General features: G+C 22.1%; 3 protein-coding genes across 3 annotated transcripts in view; 1 reads left to right on the forward strand and 2 right to left on the reverse strand.

Moving 5' to 3' along the window:
• Nucleotides 1-3888: 3888 nt before the first annotated feature.
• Nucleotides 3889-5379, reverse strand: LOC122509358. The gene is made up of 3 exons (XM_043623356.1): nt 5264-5379; nt 4657-4946; nt 3889-4209 (listed from the first exon to the last, which is right to left on the reverse strand). The coding sequence occupies exons 1-3, from the start codon at nt 5307-5309 to the stop codon at nt 4030-4032; spliced, it is 516 nt and encodes a 171-aa protein (XP_043479291.1). The 5' UTR covers nt 5310-5379; the 3' UTR covers nt 3889-4029.
• Nucleotides 5380-9169: 3790 nt separating this feature from the next.
• Nucleotides 9170-14457, forward strand: LOC122509366. The gene is made up of 4 exons (XM_043623374.1): nt 9170-9216; nt 10255-10509; nt 11538-11766; nt 13017-14457. Exons 2-4 carry the CDS (start codon nt 10255-10257, stop codon nt 13934-13936), a joined length of 1404 nt encoding a protein of 467 aa, XP_043479309.1. The 5' UTR covers nt 9170-9216; the 3' UTR covers nt 13937-14457.
• The window catches only part of LOC122509363 (nuclear protein localization protein 4 homolog), a 28314-nt gene continuing 24173 nt past the window's right edge, over nt 14036-18176 (reverse strand). The window contains exons 10-13 of the mRNA XM_043623366.1: nt 17603-17754; nt 17127-17265; nt 15069-15382; nt 14036-14506 (exon numbers count right to left, since the gene is read on the reverse strand). Of these exons, the coding sequence (XP_043479301.1) occupies nt 14494-14506; nt 15069-15382; nt 17127-17265; nt 17603-17754 (618 nt within the window). The 3' untranslated portion in view covers nt 14036-14493. The remainder of the gene's footprint in view (nt 14507-15068; nt 15383-17126; nt 17266-17602; nt 17755-18176) is intronic.

An 18176-nucleotide genomic window follows, 5' to 3' on the forward strand; every position in this document is an offset into this window, starting at 1 on the left:
GTAAGTAATTGAATTCTTCGAAAGAATTTTAAAAAAATATTTTTTTAAATAATTGATTTTTTCGAGAAATTGAAATTAAATTTTTAAGAATAATTACATTTTTTGAGCAATTCCTGTAAAATTATATTAAAAATAATTGAAATAATTTATGAATATAATTGAATTCTTGCAAAGAATTTTAATTCAATTTTTAAAAATAATTGAATTCCTGAGAAGAATTTTATTATTTATAAAAATAGTTGAATTTCTGTGCAAAATTTTGTTATTTTTGAAAATAATTGAATTCTTCATAAGAATTTTATAAACACTTTTTTTAAATAATTAATTTTTTCGAAATATAATAAATATTATAAACATTTTATTTGAAAATAATTGAATTCTTGTGAAAAACTTTATTTGGGAAAATAATTGAATTTTTCGATTAATTAATTTAAAAAAGTATTAAAAATAATTGAAATCCTGCGATGAATTTTATTATTTATGAAAATAATTGAATTCTTGCAAAGAATTTTAATTCAATTTTTAAAAATAATTTAATTCCTGAGAAGAATTTTTATTGTTTCCAAAAATAATTGAATTATTGCGAAAAAATTTATTAAAATGTTTAAAAAGAATTGAATTTCTGTGCAAAATTTTGTTATTTTTCAAAATAATTGAATTCTTCATAAGAATTTTATAAACATTTTTTTAAATAATTAATTTTTTCGAAATATAATAAATATTATGAACATTTTATTTTAAAATAATTGAATTCTTGTGAATAAATTTATTTGGAAAAATAATTGAATTTTTCGATTAATTAATTTAAAATAGTATTAAAAATAATTGTAATTCTTTGAAGAGTTTTATTATTTATGAAAATAATTGAATTCTTGTTTAGAATTTCAGTAAATTTTTTTAAATAATTGAATTTCTGTGAAAAATGTTATTACTAGTGAAAGTAATTGAATTATCATGAAGAATTGTATAAAAATTTTGTTAAATTCTATTCTATTCTATTCTAAATTAAATTAATTCCTGTGGAAATTTTATTATTTATGAAAATAATTGAATTTGGGATGAATTTTTATTTTTAACTAATAATTCAAATTTAGGGAGAATATAATGACAAAAAGTCGTCTTCCAAATAATTTAATAATAATTTTACTAACAATCTTGGTAGAATTTTACTAATTAGTATAATATTTAACTAAATAGTAAAATGAATGTATAATTTTGCACCATATATTTATTTATAAATATATAATATGGATGTTTAATTTAAGTTCAGTGAAATGTTAACACTACGTGGCATTGACATAAGCAAAACGGACTAAACAACCATTTCAATCTTCAATAAATGCTCCATTCCGACTAATTAGAATATGGATCAGAAAATAATTGGATACAAACGCAAACGGACAAAGGAGCTCAAAGCTGATAGACTAGACGTTTCCCTCATCTCAGCACATTATGTACCTGTTTTTATTCAATTATTTTTGTTTTTAATTAAATTTATTGTTATAAAATTGTAATAAAGCAATTTCTCTTTTATTATCAAATAAACATTTATTTGTATCAAATAATTTTGATTTATTATGGTTCAAAGACAATTTAATTGCCTTCAATAAAACATATTTGATGGATATGAATATTTATTTCAAATATTTATTTTTAAAATCAACAAGTGATCGCTCATTTAAATATAAATAAACGATTATTTAAATAAATTTTTTTCACTGTAGATTAAATCAACAAAGATTTGTTTGTTTCTGTTATCAATTTAAATTTAAATATAAATATAAATATAAACTTGAACACTGAAAAAAAATTTATTTTATTCAAATAATAGTTTATTTGTCTGTTATCGAATAAATATTTTCTTTAATTAAATATAAATTTTATTTAAATCAAATGAACTGTATTTGAACCACTAATTTCAGCTTTTGAAGCAAATACACTTCAATTGATTTAAATAAAAATTGTTTGATTCAAGTAAATATTTATATTTAATTTATTTCTATTTATTAGACAAATAATCTTTTATTTGAATCAAATAAATAAATTTCAAAAAATATAAATATAAACTAAATATATAAACTGAAATAGAAACTAAATAGAAACTTCAAAAAGAAATAAAGATTTCACTAAATCTTCCAAAAGCGATATAAATATTCACATAAATTTTTCCTCTCACGGCTGCTATTATATTATTCCAATTGCGGATTGCAATTTGTCATTGAAAATGTAGATTTCATTACATATATATAGAAGTTAGAGAAGACATGAAAAATTGATATCAGAAAAGTGCAGAAACATTGATTTGCTTTAATATTCATATAGTCGAGGAACTCTCGTTTGCCCATTTTTTTCACCCCCATCATTAAGACGCAGTTTTATACATAATACATATTCATGTTCAACTATAAAAGGCATAAAGATTTCCTACACGAAAAAGGAATCACTACCCTCTCTCTTTCTCTCTTTCTCTCTCCCTCACTCCCTCTCTCTCTCTTTTTCTAAAAATGAAAGTTTTCATGATAATTGCTTTCCCAAGCTTTTTACATTTCACATCCTACACTTTTCCATGTAAAAATAACTTAAAAGGAAAAAAGTTCTTAATGGCAATTTGCATTTATTTCAAGTTTCAAATTTCAATTTTTCATTTATCTTCATTATAAAATATTATACTTCTGGATGAGAAAAAATATTTCTGTTTTCTTTTGGAAAAAAAAATAAAAATGTTATTTCGCAAAAACAAAAGAAGTGTCGTAAATTATAAAAACAATTTCCAAGTGGAAAAATAAAAAAAAATGTCATAATATATAAAAGTTTATGAGGAATTATTTCGTGTAATTCTTGGTAGAAAATAAAGTATTATGCAAATTTTTCTGCAAGAAATTTTGTGAACTTTCATAATAAGTTAATTAGAGTGATAATAGTTTTAAAAATAGCGAAATTATAATTTTAGAATTTAAATTCAAGAAAACCGTCTTTCCAAATCGATTTAAATTAAGAAATCTTTATTTTTATTCTTATTTTATCCAATACTTTATTTATTTAATTTTTTTATTTTTAATGGAATATTTATTTCACAATCAAAATAATAATAATAATAATAATAATATAATAGATATAAATAATAATAGAAATAATAGAAAAAATAAAAAAAATAATAATCGATAATAAAAATTTTTTTTCATTATTTTTAATTATTTCCAATTTTTAATATAAATTTATACGCTACTATTTGTTATTTCACAAGTTTTTTTTAATTAATTTTATAAATTATTAAACGTTCACAATCGATACAGTTATCCGCGGATGATAACTAAAGAAATATTTTTTAATTCAAAATATTAAATAGAATTTTTATAAGATAAACAATATTGACTAAAAACAAAAATTTGGTAACTACAAATTTTCAAAAGAAATAAAAATATTAAAAATAGTTTATCATCAGCTACTAATTCTATTCTTTAAATCTCGACAGGTTTAGAACTTCAAGCGCCAGTGGCAGCACCTTATAGATTTCGAATTTAAATTGGAAAAATAATTATAATTTTCATAACAAAAAAATTATATTAATATTTTTTAATCATTAATCACTAATTGTTAATTACTAATTGCAAATCGTTAATTATTAGTCATTAATTATTAATATTAAGTAATAATTATTAATATTAGGTAATAATTATTCCTATTAATTATTAATAGTAATTATTAATATTAATTATAAATAATAATTATTAATATTAATAATTAATAATGAATTACTTGATTTACGTAATTTTCAAAATTTCTGAATAACCAAAATGTATAATACACATTTTATCCATCTACGAAAAATCCACATTAAATTAAAATAAATAAAAATATTGAATATTAATTTAGTTTATTGTAGGAGAAATAAAAAATGATGAATTACCTATTTTGGAAAAAAAGCGTAAAGAAGAAAACAGTTGAACGTCGCAGTTTTTTTTTGCACTATTCGTCATATAAAATGTGGAATAGTATAGTCAAAGAAAAAACAAAAATTTCTTTTGTTCCTCAAGCTCTTTCTAATCGAATATCTTCACCGAAAAGGGTTTCGTTTCCTGTGTAAACTCTATCGTGTTCAGAACAATCGCAGGCTGAAGTAGGTTCGCGTGGTTCATTCGAATAGACTTTTTTACATTGACACGATTTAAATTGCTTTTCTTCAGTTTCATAGCACGGTGCAGAGGGATCCTGAAAAATATAATATATTTGTAAAAAAAAGATAAATATGAGATCAAGAATTCACTTCCGAATAATATAATAAGAAAATAGTTTCACTAAATAAAATTATTTAATTTAATTTAAATATCTAATATTCTTTTCGTTAAACAACGTATCATTTGTTATTTATTGAATCTGTTCTTATTTTTAATTTAATTAAATTTCATCGCAATTTTAATTTTAATATAATTACTAGCATTTTGTTATTTCTCCATTGTATACATTCCAAACAGGAAGTGTATACAATTTTTGTTTCCCCTTTAATAATTCAGTTACTATTCTAATTTTAATTTAATTACTAATTATTATTTTCGTTTTAATTTAATTTCAATTTCAATTTTATTATTCAATAATTTAATAATAATATGAATTTTTATGCGAAATAATATTGGATTTAAAAAAAAAATGTTAATTCACCTGCATTTGAATATCACAACAAGGTCGTTCCTCTTCGGTTGGAATTATTTCCTTTTGCTTTTGATGATCTGAATTATCCTGTGATTTTTCTTGAAAATCTCGATTATCTCCTCTTGTCCCTTGAGAATATTGATCATCACCAGTTTCCGATTTTTCATTACTTTCTAATTCGGCCTGACGATTTTTTTTCCTCTCCCAATCGTCTTCAACTGAACCTTTTTTTGTAGATTTTTTCTTCGGTGGACAAGGATGTTTTGTATTCTTTACACCCCAATCGACGCTATTGTTTACTGAAATCAATAAATAATAAATGAGTCGACAATTATTATTAATATTAAAATTTTTGTAATTTGTCAAATAAAAATAATTAAAAAATCAAATGAAAAAATTATGTAATTAAATAATCAAATAAAAGTTAATAAATAATTAAATAATCAAATAAAAGTAACTAAACAATTAAATAGTAAAATAAAAGTAATTAAATATTTCAATACTCAAATTAAAATAATTAAATAATCAAAAAAATAAATAATCTTTAAATTGATCGAAAAAATATTCAAACATTAGATAATAGTAACAAAACAGGAGAAAAAAATTATGAACCAACCACATTCGTATAATTTGTCCAATATACTTTTTTTCTGATCGTTCATTATGTTATTAACTATTTAGAAAAAATATTGTTTGTAATTTTTGTAAATTTTGAAAGTGTTTGGTTAGAATTTGGAAAAGTCAAGTGAAAATGGATTTTATCGAAAAGATCGATGGTTACTTTTTTTAAAGGCGATTTCATTTTTTTTCTAATCTATTTTCAATTCTTGTTGCCAAACAATTCATTATTAACTTATTAATTAATTGTTACCTTATAATTAATAATTATTACTAATTAAATATTTGCTTACAAATTTAATTACTAATTAAATATTAGCTAATAAATTTAATTACTAATTGAATATTAGCTAATAAATTTAATTACTAATTAAATATAGGCTAACAATTAACTACAAATTAATTACTTTCAACTTTTCGTTCCTTTAAAAATTTCTAAAAAGCAACCGATTAATAAAAAAAAAAAAATCATGAAGCGATTTTTCCAAAAATAAAAAAGACAAGAGTATTAATTATACCGTAAAATAATTAAATATCCCGAAAAAACAATAGTGTCCGGTAGCAATTCTCTGATCCATAGCTACCAATCACTGCGAATTGTCACACTCGGATAATAATAACCGGCGCAAGTTCGCATTTGAATCATAAACCGTTGCGTTGGCGTGACCTCTCTTAATTTCCGCAGACTCCGCTAATGACGAAATAGTCATCAAATTTGTGACTGAAGAATGATGTCAGGCCGGGCACTTCACCTTTAAGCAAAAGACTACAACAACAACGAAAAAAAAATTATAAACAACACTAGGGCAAGAGTTTATTGTCCAAAGCGGACGTCAACAGCGTGGAAGCATGACTGGGAATTAGGTGAAGTCTATATAATACAGTTTTTTATTTATATTTATTTTTTTTTCCTTCTCTTACCTCTAAACGAATTTTCTTTCTCCCGATGAATCCGTCAAAAATTCTAGACAAAAAATGAAACCAGAAATAATTTATTTCTTTTATCTCTAAATGACGTTTCTTCTTGTTGCTGGTAAATTTGGCAAAAATTTCTGTTCCTAATGAATTCGACAAAAATTCTAAAAAAAAATGAGATTATTATTAATTTTTGCCTTTGAATTTTCTTTCGATTCATGGCGAATACATCAAAAAATCTATAGAGAAATTAAACCAGAGATTACTATTATATTCATTTTTTTATCTCTAAATGAATTTTCTTCCTGCTCCTAATAAATTCGTTGAAAATTCTAAAAAATAAACCCGAGATTATTATTAATTTTTTTTTTCTTTGAATTTTCCTTCTATTCCTGACGAAGCCATCAAAAAATCTAAAAAAAAAAAATTTAACCAGAGATTTATATTATTCATTATTTTTTCTTTTTCCTCTAAATTATTTTCCTTCCATTTTCTCATGAATTCATCAAAAATTCTAAAAAAAACCAAACCAGAGATTAATTTTCAGTCAGCAAAGGTCAAAGTTAAAACTAAAAAAAATTAATAGAAATTAAAATTGAATGGGAAAATAAAACTGAACTTGATAAATTGAAAATACATTAAAGTTTGAAACTACTAAAGACCGAAATTTAAAAAAGACGAAGTATTAAATATTTAAATTTTAAACAATACAAAATCAAAGTTTTCTTAAGAAATTTAATTACCACAAATCGAAGGAACTGAAAATATAATCGATTATCAAAATTATTGAATTTTTTTGTTAGAGAAAATAAAAACTATAAAATAGAAAATAATAGAATGAAAATGGAAAATAGAAGAAATAAAATAAAAAATTGCAAAAAGAAAATGGAAAATAGAGAATAGAAAATAGAAAAAATAGAAAATTGCCAAAAGAAAATAGAAAATAGAGAATAGAAAAAAAAGAAAATAACAAAAAGAAAATAAAAAATAGAGAATAGAAAAAAAAGAAAATAAAAAATAGAAATTTAAAATATAAAAAAGTTCCTGAAAATCGCTGAAATGAATTACTGAATAAAATTACTGTTTACGATACCACGAGATTTTTTTTTCATGAAAAAAAAATTTTACAACCAGTTATATAATCGTTATTCAATTTTGCCCAATAATATTTACGAAAATAATGGCCAATGAAACAAAAATTTAAAATTTCTACCATTATGATCGCTTCATTAATAATTTTCTATGTACCAATAAAATTCGATGAGTCCATTAAAATCACACCGTTACGGACTCTACAACAAGACGCACTTAACTTTTTCCGTTTATTGACAGAATATTTACTCTCAAAGTTGTTAGATTCAATTTATTAGTAATAACATTTTTCGTATAATTTCTCGACATTCAATCAGATTAATTGGTTTCAAAGTCATTAATTTTTTTTTTTAAAGTCCATCGTTACGATTTTTATACACAACAAATTATTACTATTGTACGTATACATTATATTTTAACATAATTGTATAATATTTACATTTATCCACAATATCCAATATATTTAGAAAATCTTTTACAATAAATTATTTTAAATTATTTTGAATTATTATTTTGAAAAATTATTTCCTTTAAAAATTTATTTCAAAATAAATAAAAATAATAGGAAGAAATAAATTTAGAAAATATTTTACAATACATTATTTTGAATTATTTTGAATCATAATATTGAAAAATATTTTTTCTTTCAAAATTTATTCCAAAATAAATAAATAATAAGAAATATATTCATAAATAAATTTTAAAAAACTTTTATAATAAATTATTTTGAATTATTAATTTAAAAAATCATTTTTTTCGAAAATCGATTTTAAAATAAATAAATTCTACTAATGAATAAATAAACGAATTTCACTAATAAATAATTATACATTTTTTTTACTTTAATAAATTTAAGACCTTTTTCTACTAAATTTAATATTAAAATTTTCCTTCTTTTATTAATAATTATAGATTAAAAAAAGCTTTTAAATTGACCCAATTTTAAAGTGATTTTAAGCTTAATTAACAATCTAATTATTAAGATAAATTGTTAATTTAATTCCGTTCTATGGAAGCTACCACTGATTGTCAATTATGTTATCGATTCTATAAGTACCAACGATTGAAAATTCCAACTACCATTGATTGAAGTTAATATGATTTTAAATAATATATCCTAGTCAATTGCCTATCAAATACGTCGAAAATTTTGTCAGAGTTATTTTTAATAAACGAAATTTCCTGTTGCAAAAAAAATAAAAAAAACACTAATTTTCAATTTGTTTTTAATTTTATTTATTCATATCTATTATTTCAGGAAAGTTGAAAGAAAAGAAAGAATTCCCTCTCTTTCACCGGAATCGTACTTGGTTTAAATAGAAACCAGTCAAGATGAAATTCATTAGTTTCTGGAATCAATCGCGAATGAAAACAAGTCATACCGTCATGCTTTATCTAGAAATGTAAATGTGACAATTATTTATAAACAAATTAATAAGAAAAAATAGTTTAATATTGTCAAAAATTATTTACTAAAGAGAAATTAAAAAAATACTAAAAAACTTGGAAAAAACTAAAGAAAATTAAAGAAAACTTAAAAAACTAACGAAAACCAAAGAAAAATAAAGAAAACTAAAAGTACTAAAGAAAAATTAAAAAAGTAAAAAAACTAAAAAATACAAAAAAAATCGATATTCTAAAATTCAAAACAAGTTAAAAATAAATTTTCTTCTTTTGATTCTTTATCAAACAAATTATTTATAAATAACAATTTTTTCATATTTACACTATTTTTTTTATTCTTAATCAAGTTTTTAAATTTTTAATTTGAAGAGAAACAATTCTAAATATTTTTAATATGAATGGCAATGAATTTTTTAAGTTACGATTCAATTAGTTTTTTAAAATGTCACATTTGTATTTTCAAGTTCTACACGTTATATAGACTATTATTATTATTTGTTATTATAACCGTTATTTTATGTACGTGATACTTGAAAAAAGGTATTAAAAAAAGTTATTTCCCATTTTCATTATTCTGTGAATATATTTCTCTGTGGTTTTATCAAAAAGTGAATAATAGTGAATGAAATTTCAGTGCTTCTTGAAAGTGAAAAAAATGTGTATAAATTTTTGTTTTTTGCATTTACGTGAAAAATTTCATTTAAATAGAATCTTCTTTTTTCATAAAATTGAAATTTGATATAAATTGGTTTCTATCTAAATTTACTTTAAGATTTTTAAATAAAAGTAGCAAAAATATACGATAGGCAACTTTTTTTAAATTAATAAATTGATATTTCATTACATTTGTATTTAATTTAATTTTTCTCAATTATATATTTAAATTATTTATTTATTTACACGAGTAGTTTCCCTCTCGAATTATATTTAATTTTGTTTTTAATTTAATTTAATTTAATTCTATTCCTAATTTAATTTAATTTTACTTAATTATATTCCTAATTTAATTTAATTTTATAGGTATTTAATTGTATTCACAATTTAATTTTATTTTATTTAATTGTATTCCTAATTTCATTTAATTTTATTTTCAAAAACCTTTGAATTAAATACCGATTTGAATCAATTTTACTTCAAATAAAAAAATTAAGTAATTAAACTTTAAAAGCCTAATGAAACCAAAAATGTCAAGAATTTTTGCCAATAATTTTCGCGCTAAAAAAAACGAAATATTTTCCACTATTACACGCTTCATAAATTTTACTTATTCAATAGATCATTGATTAACGCGGTTGCACCTACAAATTATAGCTAATGGCAATAAGTAATAATTGGTAACAGTAACTTTTCTATGGGACACTCGATGAAGCAAAACTAACTGCCGCGAGAATTAAAGAATAAACAATAATTCAAGCATTAAATTTAAATTATCGTTATGATGAAATTAATTTACGATGCAAAATTACTTTGCTCAAAAAAAACTAAATACATTTCTTCTTTTAACTAAACGTAATTTTTTGTTTGACAATTTTTTGAATAAATTAAAATATTAACTTTAAGCGAAACTTTTAATTACAGATGAAGTTTCGATTGACGTTGCTTATTATTAGTTTACAAACAACGTCGCTCTCTTGGATTTTTTTAATAATTACCGGATTAATGGACAATTGCATATTCGCCGAGAATAGTATTTATCCAAAAGATAATGTTAATTACATTATGGAAAATTCATCGGAAATTACAAAATCAATACCAAATTCGTCGACTGAAAATTTACTGAATTTTGAGAGGAGAGGTCGAATATTGCATAATTTAGAATATCCTGTTATTAATGTAAGTTCTCTTTTGGGGAGCACACATTTTATATTTTAATTTTAATTACACTTAATTAAATTTAATTTAAATTTAACATGAATTAAATTATATTTTAATTATAATTTGAATAAAAAATTTTTTCAAAAAAAAAAAAAAAAAAAAAATATTATATGTTGTGTTATGAAAATGAAAAAAAAAAAAATTTCAAAACAAAAAAAAAAAAAAAAAAAAAATTATAAAAAAAAAATAATTCCATGTTGAGTTTCATGTTGAGTTTCATGTTAAGAAAAAAAAATTATTTATTTTTTTTTTATTTTTTTTTTTTGTGTCTTTTTGATACTTTCTCTTCAAATTTTATTTTAATTTTAATTTATTTCTAGTTCCAAATTCTAATTCTAATTCTAATTTTAATTCCATTCAATTTGATTCGATTCTATGTAATTCTAAATTATAATTTTAAGTAAATTTAATTTGATTCGATTCTAATTCTAAACTCCATTTTTAAGTTAATTTAATTTTAATTGAATTTTGGTTTCAAATTCTAACTCTAATTTTAATTTCTTTCAATTTCATTTGATTTTCATTCTAAATTTTAATCTTAGTTTACTTCTATAGTTTCAAATTCTAATTCTAATTCTAATTTAATTCTATTTCCTAAATTTTAATTCTAACTTTATTTTAACTTAATTCGATTCTAATTCCAAATTCTAATTTTAAGTTGATTTAATTTTAATTTATTTCAATTTGATTCGATTTTAATTCTAAATTTGATTTTACGTTAATTTTATTTTATTTTCATTCTAGTTTTAAATTCTAATTTTAAATACAATTCTAATTCTAAATTTTAATTCTAATTTGAAATCCAATCCTAATTCTAATTTTAATTCTAAATTTTAATTTCTATATTCCAAAAGAAAAAAACCTACAATATTTTTTTTATAAGTTTCAAATTATAAGAAAATAAAATGAGTGCTTCTTTCTTTCTTTCTTTAAACAAAAAAAGTGAAGTTTTGATCAACAAAAAAATAATCGATAAATTCTTTCAGGAAACTCCTCAAAAATTGACAAACGATAGCGACTTACAGAATCGACAATTTGAGAATGAAGTTTCAATGCAAAAAAATGTAGATAAAAATAATTTCAATAAAAAATCAAGTCCTCAAAGTTTACCGCGAATTTACAATAAATCTGTAACTCAAGGTAAACGAGAGACTCAAGATGCTTCTAGAAAAACACCCACTGACGCTAATCAGTACGATACTCAAGATTACAAGGGTGAGCAATTTTCAATTATCAAACTTTAATTCAACTTTTTGAAAATTTCCTTTACATTTGGTAAAAGATTTTTATTAAATTTATATTGTTTGCTTTATATTATTATTTACCATGTATAAAGTTCATGCCTTTCTATTTTTTCAATTTTATTTTCTATAAATCCTTTTTCTTTTTTTCTATTTTAATTTTTCTTTCTATTTTAAAAATTTTTTTTTATAAAAATTTTATATCATAAAAACTTTATTTTTTAAACTAGCAAACGCTACGCGCGCGAAACGTGATATTCAATTTATTATTATTATTATGTAAATTACATAACTTTTTATTTTCAAATATGAATTTTTGAATAATTTCAGACTCAAACTTTAAAAAAAATTCAATTATTAACTAATTTACTAATTAATTATTCTTGTTTAATAATTTCAAAAATTTTAATAAATCGTTCGAAACAAATCAATTATTTTTTTAAATAGTAAAATTTTTGCAAAAATTGAATTATTTTTAAACAAATTTCACTAAAGAATTCAATTTTTTCTTTATTTGATATAAAATCTTTGCGAAAATTCAATTATTTTCAAAAAAATTTCACTAAAGAATTCAATTTTTTTTCTCAATTCTTTATAAAATTTTTCAAAAGAATTTTCAATAATTTTAATAAAATTCAATAATTAAATGTTTAATTTTAATTATTAACAAACATGATTATTTTAAAAACTTGAAAGAAATTGTTCATAAAATCCAATTATTTTTCAGATTTTTAATTAAAATTCTTAAAGAAACTTCATTGTTTAAAAAAAAATCCAAAAAAATTCTTCAAAAAGAGTTTAATTAAAATTATCAAAAATTTTAACTTATTTCTTCTCGAGAATGCAATTATTTTTCTAAATAATAAAATTCTTCGAAGGAATTCTATTATTATCAAATTTTTTTTATAAAATGTTTTGCAACAATTCGATGATTTTCAATAAATTAATTTTAAAAATGTAAAGTATTTAAAAAAATTAGGAAACAAAAAAGCAAACAACAATTAAATTCAAACTGCGAACAGATTACCGGAATACAACGATTATGTATTATTAATATAGAAGATGGAAGAATATATTTTACAAAAATTGTCTTTTAATTAAAAATTAGAACACCCCTTAATCTTTATTTTAATTAATTTATTTATTCTATTTATTTAATTAATTTAATTTTAAAAAATCTGATTTATAACCTTAAAAAAATTAAATTCGAAAAACTATTTCTAGATTATTATCAACAGCAACAGAAGCTTTACCTTCAACAGCAGCAACAATATCAGCAGCAAGCGAGCAACGATTACGCCGAGGGTTACAGTACAATACCCTCGAATGCTTATATCGATGAATATAAAGATTCGAAGGATTACGTCGAGGAACAAGACGCGCAACATTGGCGCAATTCCTATTATCCAACATCCAGTGGTCCAGCATCATACGGTTGCTCCTGTTACAGAAATGTCGCGACTGCAACCTCACAAATTGCAAGCGACAGACAGGGTTGCGGTAATTTGGGTGCAACATTTCTCCAAACACTTTTAATGCTTCTCGGCAATCTTTGGCAATTAATTCAAATAACGGCAACCAGTGCCATTCCCTTTGTGATACCAATTCTCGCACTAAAACTCATTCTTGTACCTATAAAAATATTCAAATTCCTTCAATTAATTAAATTCTTCTGCAAACTATTCATTATATTACCATTTATAATTCGTGTTATTTATCCCGCAATCACTGAGGGATTTTTGGAAAATCTCTTCTTCTCAAAGGAGCATCATCCCGATCATGATTACGATCATTCGGAGAGTCGTGAGGAGAGCAACGGTACTGGAAGTTGGCACAGTGATCTTAAACGGTACATTCAACATTACAGTAGTTTTGCCGATGATGCACTACTTCGCTCCTGTCCCAGTAAAGTCGCTTGTGAACTTGGCGCTTTTCTATCGACCTCAGCCACTGTACTTCCGGAAAAATTATCAAAATATCTCATGGATCGCGTCGAGGAAGCTGAGGATGCTGATAAAACAATAAAAAGAGACAACTCCCTGGAATCGGAGAGAGACAGTGCATTTAGAGCTTTTATCATTTCATTAGGGAGAAAGTGGTCTTTGGAGCAATGTGCCGTTTACACCTGTAGTATTGTCCTCTGAAACAAGCGCTCCGAGAAAAAAAAACATAATAACAAAAAGAGTTAAAAAGAATTCTGGACTTGGTAACATTTGCGGAAAAACAAACACTAGTACCAAATATTAATTTCAATTAAAATGTCTTAAATCTGTTTTTTTATTGTTTAACTACATAGATTGTGTAATAAGTATACACTTCAATTACTAAAAAGTCATTAATAATATATGAACGAGAAAATCATTCTAAAAGTTTGGTACCAACAAAATAGATATAATTTCCCCACACACACAATAATCAGTGCTACACTTTTAATATTCCACATGCAATTGTTTCAAGCTCAATCAATCTGATATTCTTTAAAAAGTTTATCCTTCCTGTATCACAGTTAAAACTTTTTTTTTTTTTGTTAACATATTTTCTTACAAATTGCAAATTTTTATTCCCGAGGATACTTCCCTTTTAATTAGGAATAACTGTATTATCAGTCAATGATTATTAACGCCGTTTTTTTGTGTTCCTCGTATTCCCATATTTTTATTTTTCACACACATTTCAAATTTCCATTTTTCAAAAAAAACAATTACATCGCCATCCTAAAACAAGTAAACAAATATATCCTCTTTAATTAAATTCATTGGATTTCTAAATAAGAAATAAAATTTTAATTTTTCGTGTCACGGCAAAAACAGGGTGGTCACAAGTTTCAGTTTATCAATTTCCCTGACATTTCCCTGAAAATTTACTGAAATTAAAATTACTTTCTCTGACAAAATTCTTTTTACAAAAAAATATGAATGTTTACGAAAAATGAGTAAAATTTATGAATTTTAATAATTACTAAAAATTACAATTATAACCCTTCCCTGACTTTAATGACTTTAACGACATGTGGCCACCCTGAAAAAGAAAAGTGTGTGTGTAAAATTGTTCTGACCTATTTTTAATTGGAACGGAAGTAATTTTTTTTTAAGTTGAGCTTAAATAGAGCGTTGAGCGTAGGAAAGTTACTGATTTTTATTTAATGAAATAAAAGCACTTGTGTTGTAAATAAAATGATGTTCTGTGTAAAGATTCGTTTTTTTTTATTTTGATTTTCTGTTTTGTTTTTTCTGTTTTGTTTCTGTTGTTTCTTTTTAGAGATGAAAAAAAAATTACCTTGGCAAACTGCACATTTCACACGAGGACAATTCGCCTGGATTTAAGAAAGTACAGTGCGGACATGTCCATAGTGGTTGTTCTGGAGGTGGATTAACTGGACCTGGTCCAACGCCAATTCCAACACCTCCAATTCCTGAGGAAGACGCCGAGTGGGTGGTATTTCCAAAAGTCACTCCGGGTGATGAATGCGAAGAGGCTGCAGTGGCTGATATCAATTGTTCAACTGTCGCCCAATGCTCTGAATGAGCCCATTCCGTGGCTTTTTGTCTATCATTTGTGCGAATCGCCTCCAAGAGAGGTGCCATGTGATCCTGTTTAAAATATTTCCAAAAACAAAATTAATTTCTATTCTGATAATTATTTATGTAATAATATTTTATTGATAATTAATTCTTCGGAAATTGTTGGTCAAATTATTCTAATCTCTAAGTTTCAATTTCACAGGTTTTAATTAATTGAAAAAGAAGAAAAAATACAAATTCATAAATTTCAAATTATTGAAAAAGAAAAGTAATAACACAAATTCACAAATTTTAGTTAATTGAAGAAAAATAGACACAAATTCATAAATTTTTCATAAATTAATTAAAAAAAAAAAAAAATTCACAAATTTCAATTTCTTGAAAAAAATAAACAAAAATTTCAATTTATTGAAAAAAAAAATAAATAAACACAAATTCATAAATTTCAATTAATTGAAGACAAAATAAACAAAAATTCACAAATTTCAATTAATTGAAAAAAATACACGAAAATTCAAAAATTTCAATTTATTGCAAACAAAAAATAAACACAAATTCATAAATTTCAATCCTAATTAAAAAATAAAAAATAAAAACAAATTCATTGAATTAACTGAGAAAAAAAATAAACACGAAATCAGAAATTTTAATATTACATAATTGAAAAAAATAAACACAAGTTTCAATTAATAAATGTTTTTTTAAAAGTTTTCACAATTATTGTAAAGACTGTTAAAAATTAACATTTTCAAGCAGCAAATTACAAATTGATTACAATAATTAACGTTCAAAAAAAATTCTAAACGTTCAAATGAAGGAAACATTTTTTCATTTATTCACAAAAATTAATGACTGCAATAATAAAAATTAAAAATTATTCATATTTATATTACAATTAAATTTTCAAATGCTTTGAAGATTTGTGAATTATTATTTAAAACATAAAAATTTAATTTGAAAACGAAGAAAATAAATAAATGTCTTTCATTTGAATGTTCAAAATTTTAAAACAGGATTGCCACAAAAATTTGATTTTTTTTCCTGACTCTTCCCTGATTTTCAAATAGAATTTTGAATTTTTCCTTTAAAACCCTAGGTATATCAAAAAATTAAATTGTATAAAATAAATTATTATGAGAATAGTAATCCTCGAATATTTTTATAAATTTTAATAAGATTCTTCAAAAATTCAATAATTTGTAATCGAATTTTAGGAAATTTCAGTTATTTAAAAAATGTAATTAAAATATTTTACGAACCTAATGTTACAGAATTTTAAATAAATTTTTTGAAAATTCAATTTTTAAAGAATATTTTAAGTTTAAATCTTTTTAACATTAACTAAATAATAAAAATTATAATTGTAACTCTTTGGAAATTAAATTATTTTCAAAGCATTTTTGACGATTTAATTTTTCCCTTTAATTTAAATTACATTTATAATTTTTTTCTAAAATGTTTTTAAAAATTCAAGTTACTTTGATAAATTGAATTTAAATTTCTATTTTTGCCTTAATTTTAAATAAAATTATTTATAACTTAAATAATTATTTTTAATTTCTTTAAAACGATTGAAATTTCCAATAATTTTATCATAAAACCTTCTGATCAGAAATTTAATTAATTCTGAAAATTTCAACTGCTTTCAATTGAAATCTGTTCTATAAGTCAATTATAATTATTAACTTGAAGAAAATTATTCTAAAATTTAATGATTTACTGAAATTTATTTTTTTTCCTGATTTTTCTGACTTGTGCGGCAATCCTGTAGAAGCACAAAAATTTTTTCAAATTGATTAAAATTTTTTTTCACCTTCAATGGTAGCATATCCATCGTTGTAATAAAAAGAAGTAAATGAAAATCAGAAACTGCTTCCAGAAATTGATCAGGACTGAATTGTTGCATATACGAACATAATGAATCAAATTCTTGCACTTGACCGTCGACCAGCCTAAAAAAATTAACATCATTTAATAATACAATAATAATAGTTAAAAAAAATATTAATAATAAAAATAGTAATAATAAAAAATTGTCTAAATAAAAATAGTTCAACAATTCTAATTTTTGTCAGATAATTTTGTTAGCAAAAAATTAACAAAATAATAACAATAATAATAATAAACAAAATAGTAATAAGAATAAAAAATAATTTTAAAAAACCAGTAAAAATTAAATAAATACTAATAAAAATAGTAAAATTTATAAAAATAATGAAAATAATAATTTTGTCAATAAATTTTCTTTTTGATCAAAATATACATTAATATAATTTTGTTTCAATTTACCTGTTTTCAACAGGGAACGGAGTGATAGTATCACTAGCATAGAAAGTAAATTGAGGTGTCAAAGGAGTTGACGCCGGAACATCGACTAATAAATATTCCACTGGCAGTGGTCTTGCTAATCTCAAAACTTCATTTCCATATGAATCTTTTTCCTGCAATGATAAAATCCAATAATTAGAATATGTTCTCTTTTTTCCGCCATGATAATTATTGTACAGTCAAATCTAATTAAGAAAACTACTTTTTATTTTATTAATAATAAAATACCATCCGGCAAAAATAATAATATAATAATAAAAAAGAAGAATCTTTAATTTTGCCAATAATTAAAAATTCCACCGAATAAATTTTTTTGTAAATTTAATACCAATTTTTTTAAATTTCGATTTTTAAAAATTTTAAATTGTTTTAGTTTACTCTAATTAATAAATAACTTTAATTAATTAAATTTTAAATAAATTTAATTAATTAATTTTCAAATAACTTTAATTAATTAATAAAATAACCAAATTATTTATTGTTTTATTAAGTAAAAATAATTATTTTTTGAAAATAATACGGGTTTTTAATATTT

This window comes from Leptopilina heterotoma, unplaced genomic scaffold (genome assembly GCF_015476425.1).
Source record: "Leptopilina heterotoma isolate Lh14 unplaced genomic scaffold, ASM1547642v1 Lhet_60, whole genome shotgun sequence".
In the NCBI taxonomy this organism is placed as follows: domain Eukaryota; kingdom Metazoa; phylum Arthropoda; class Insecta; order Hymenoptera; family Figitidae; genus Leptopilina; species Leptopilina heterotoma.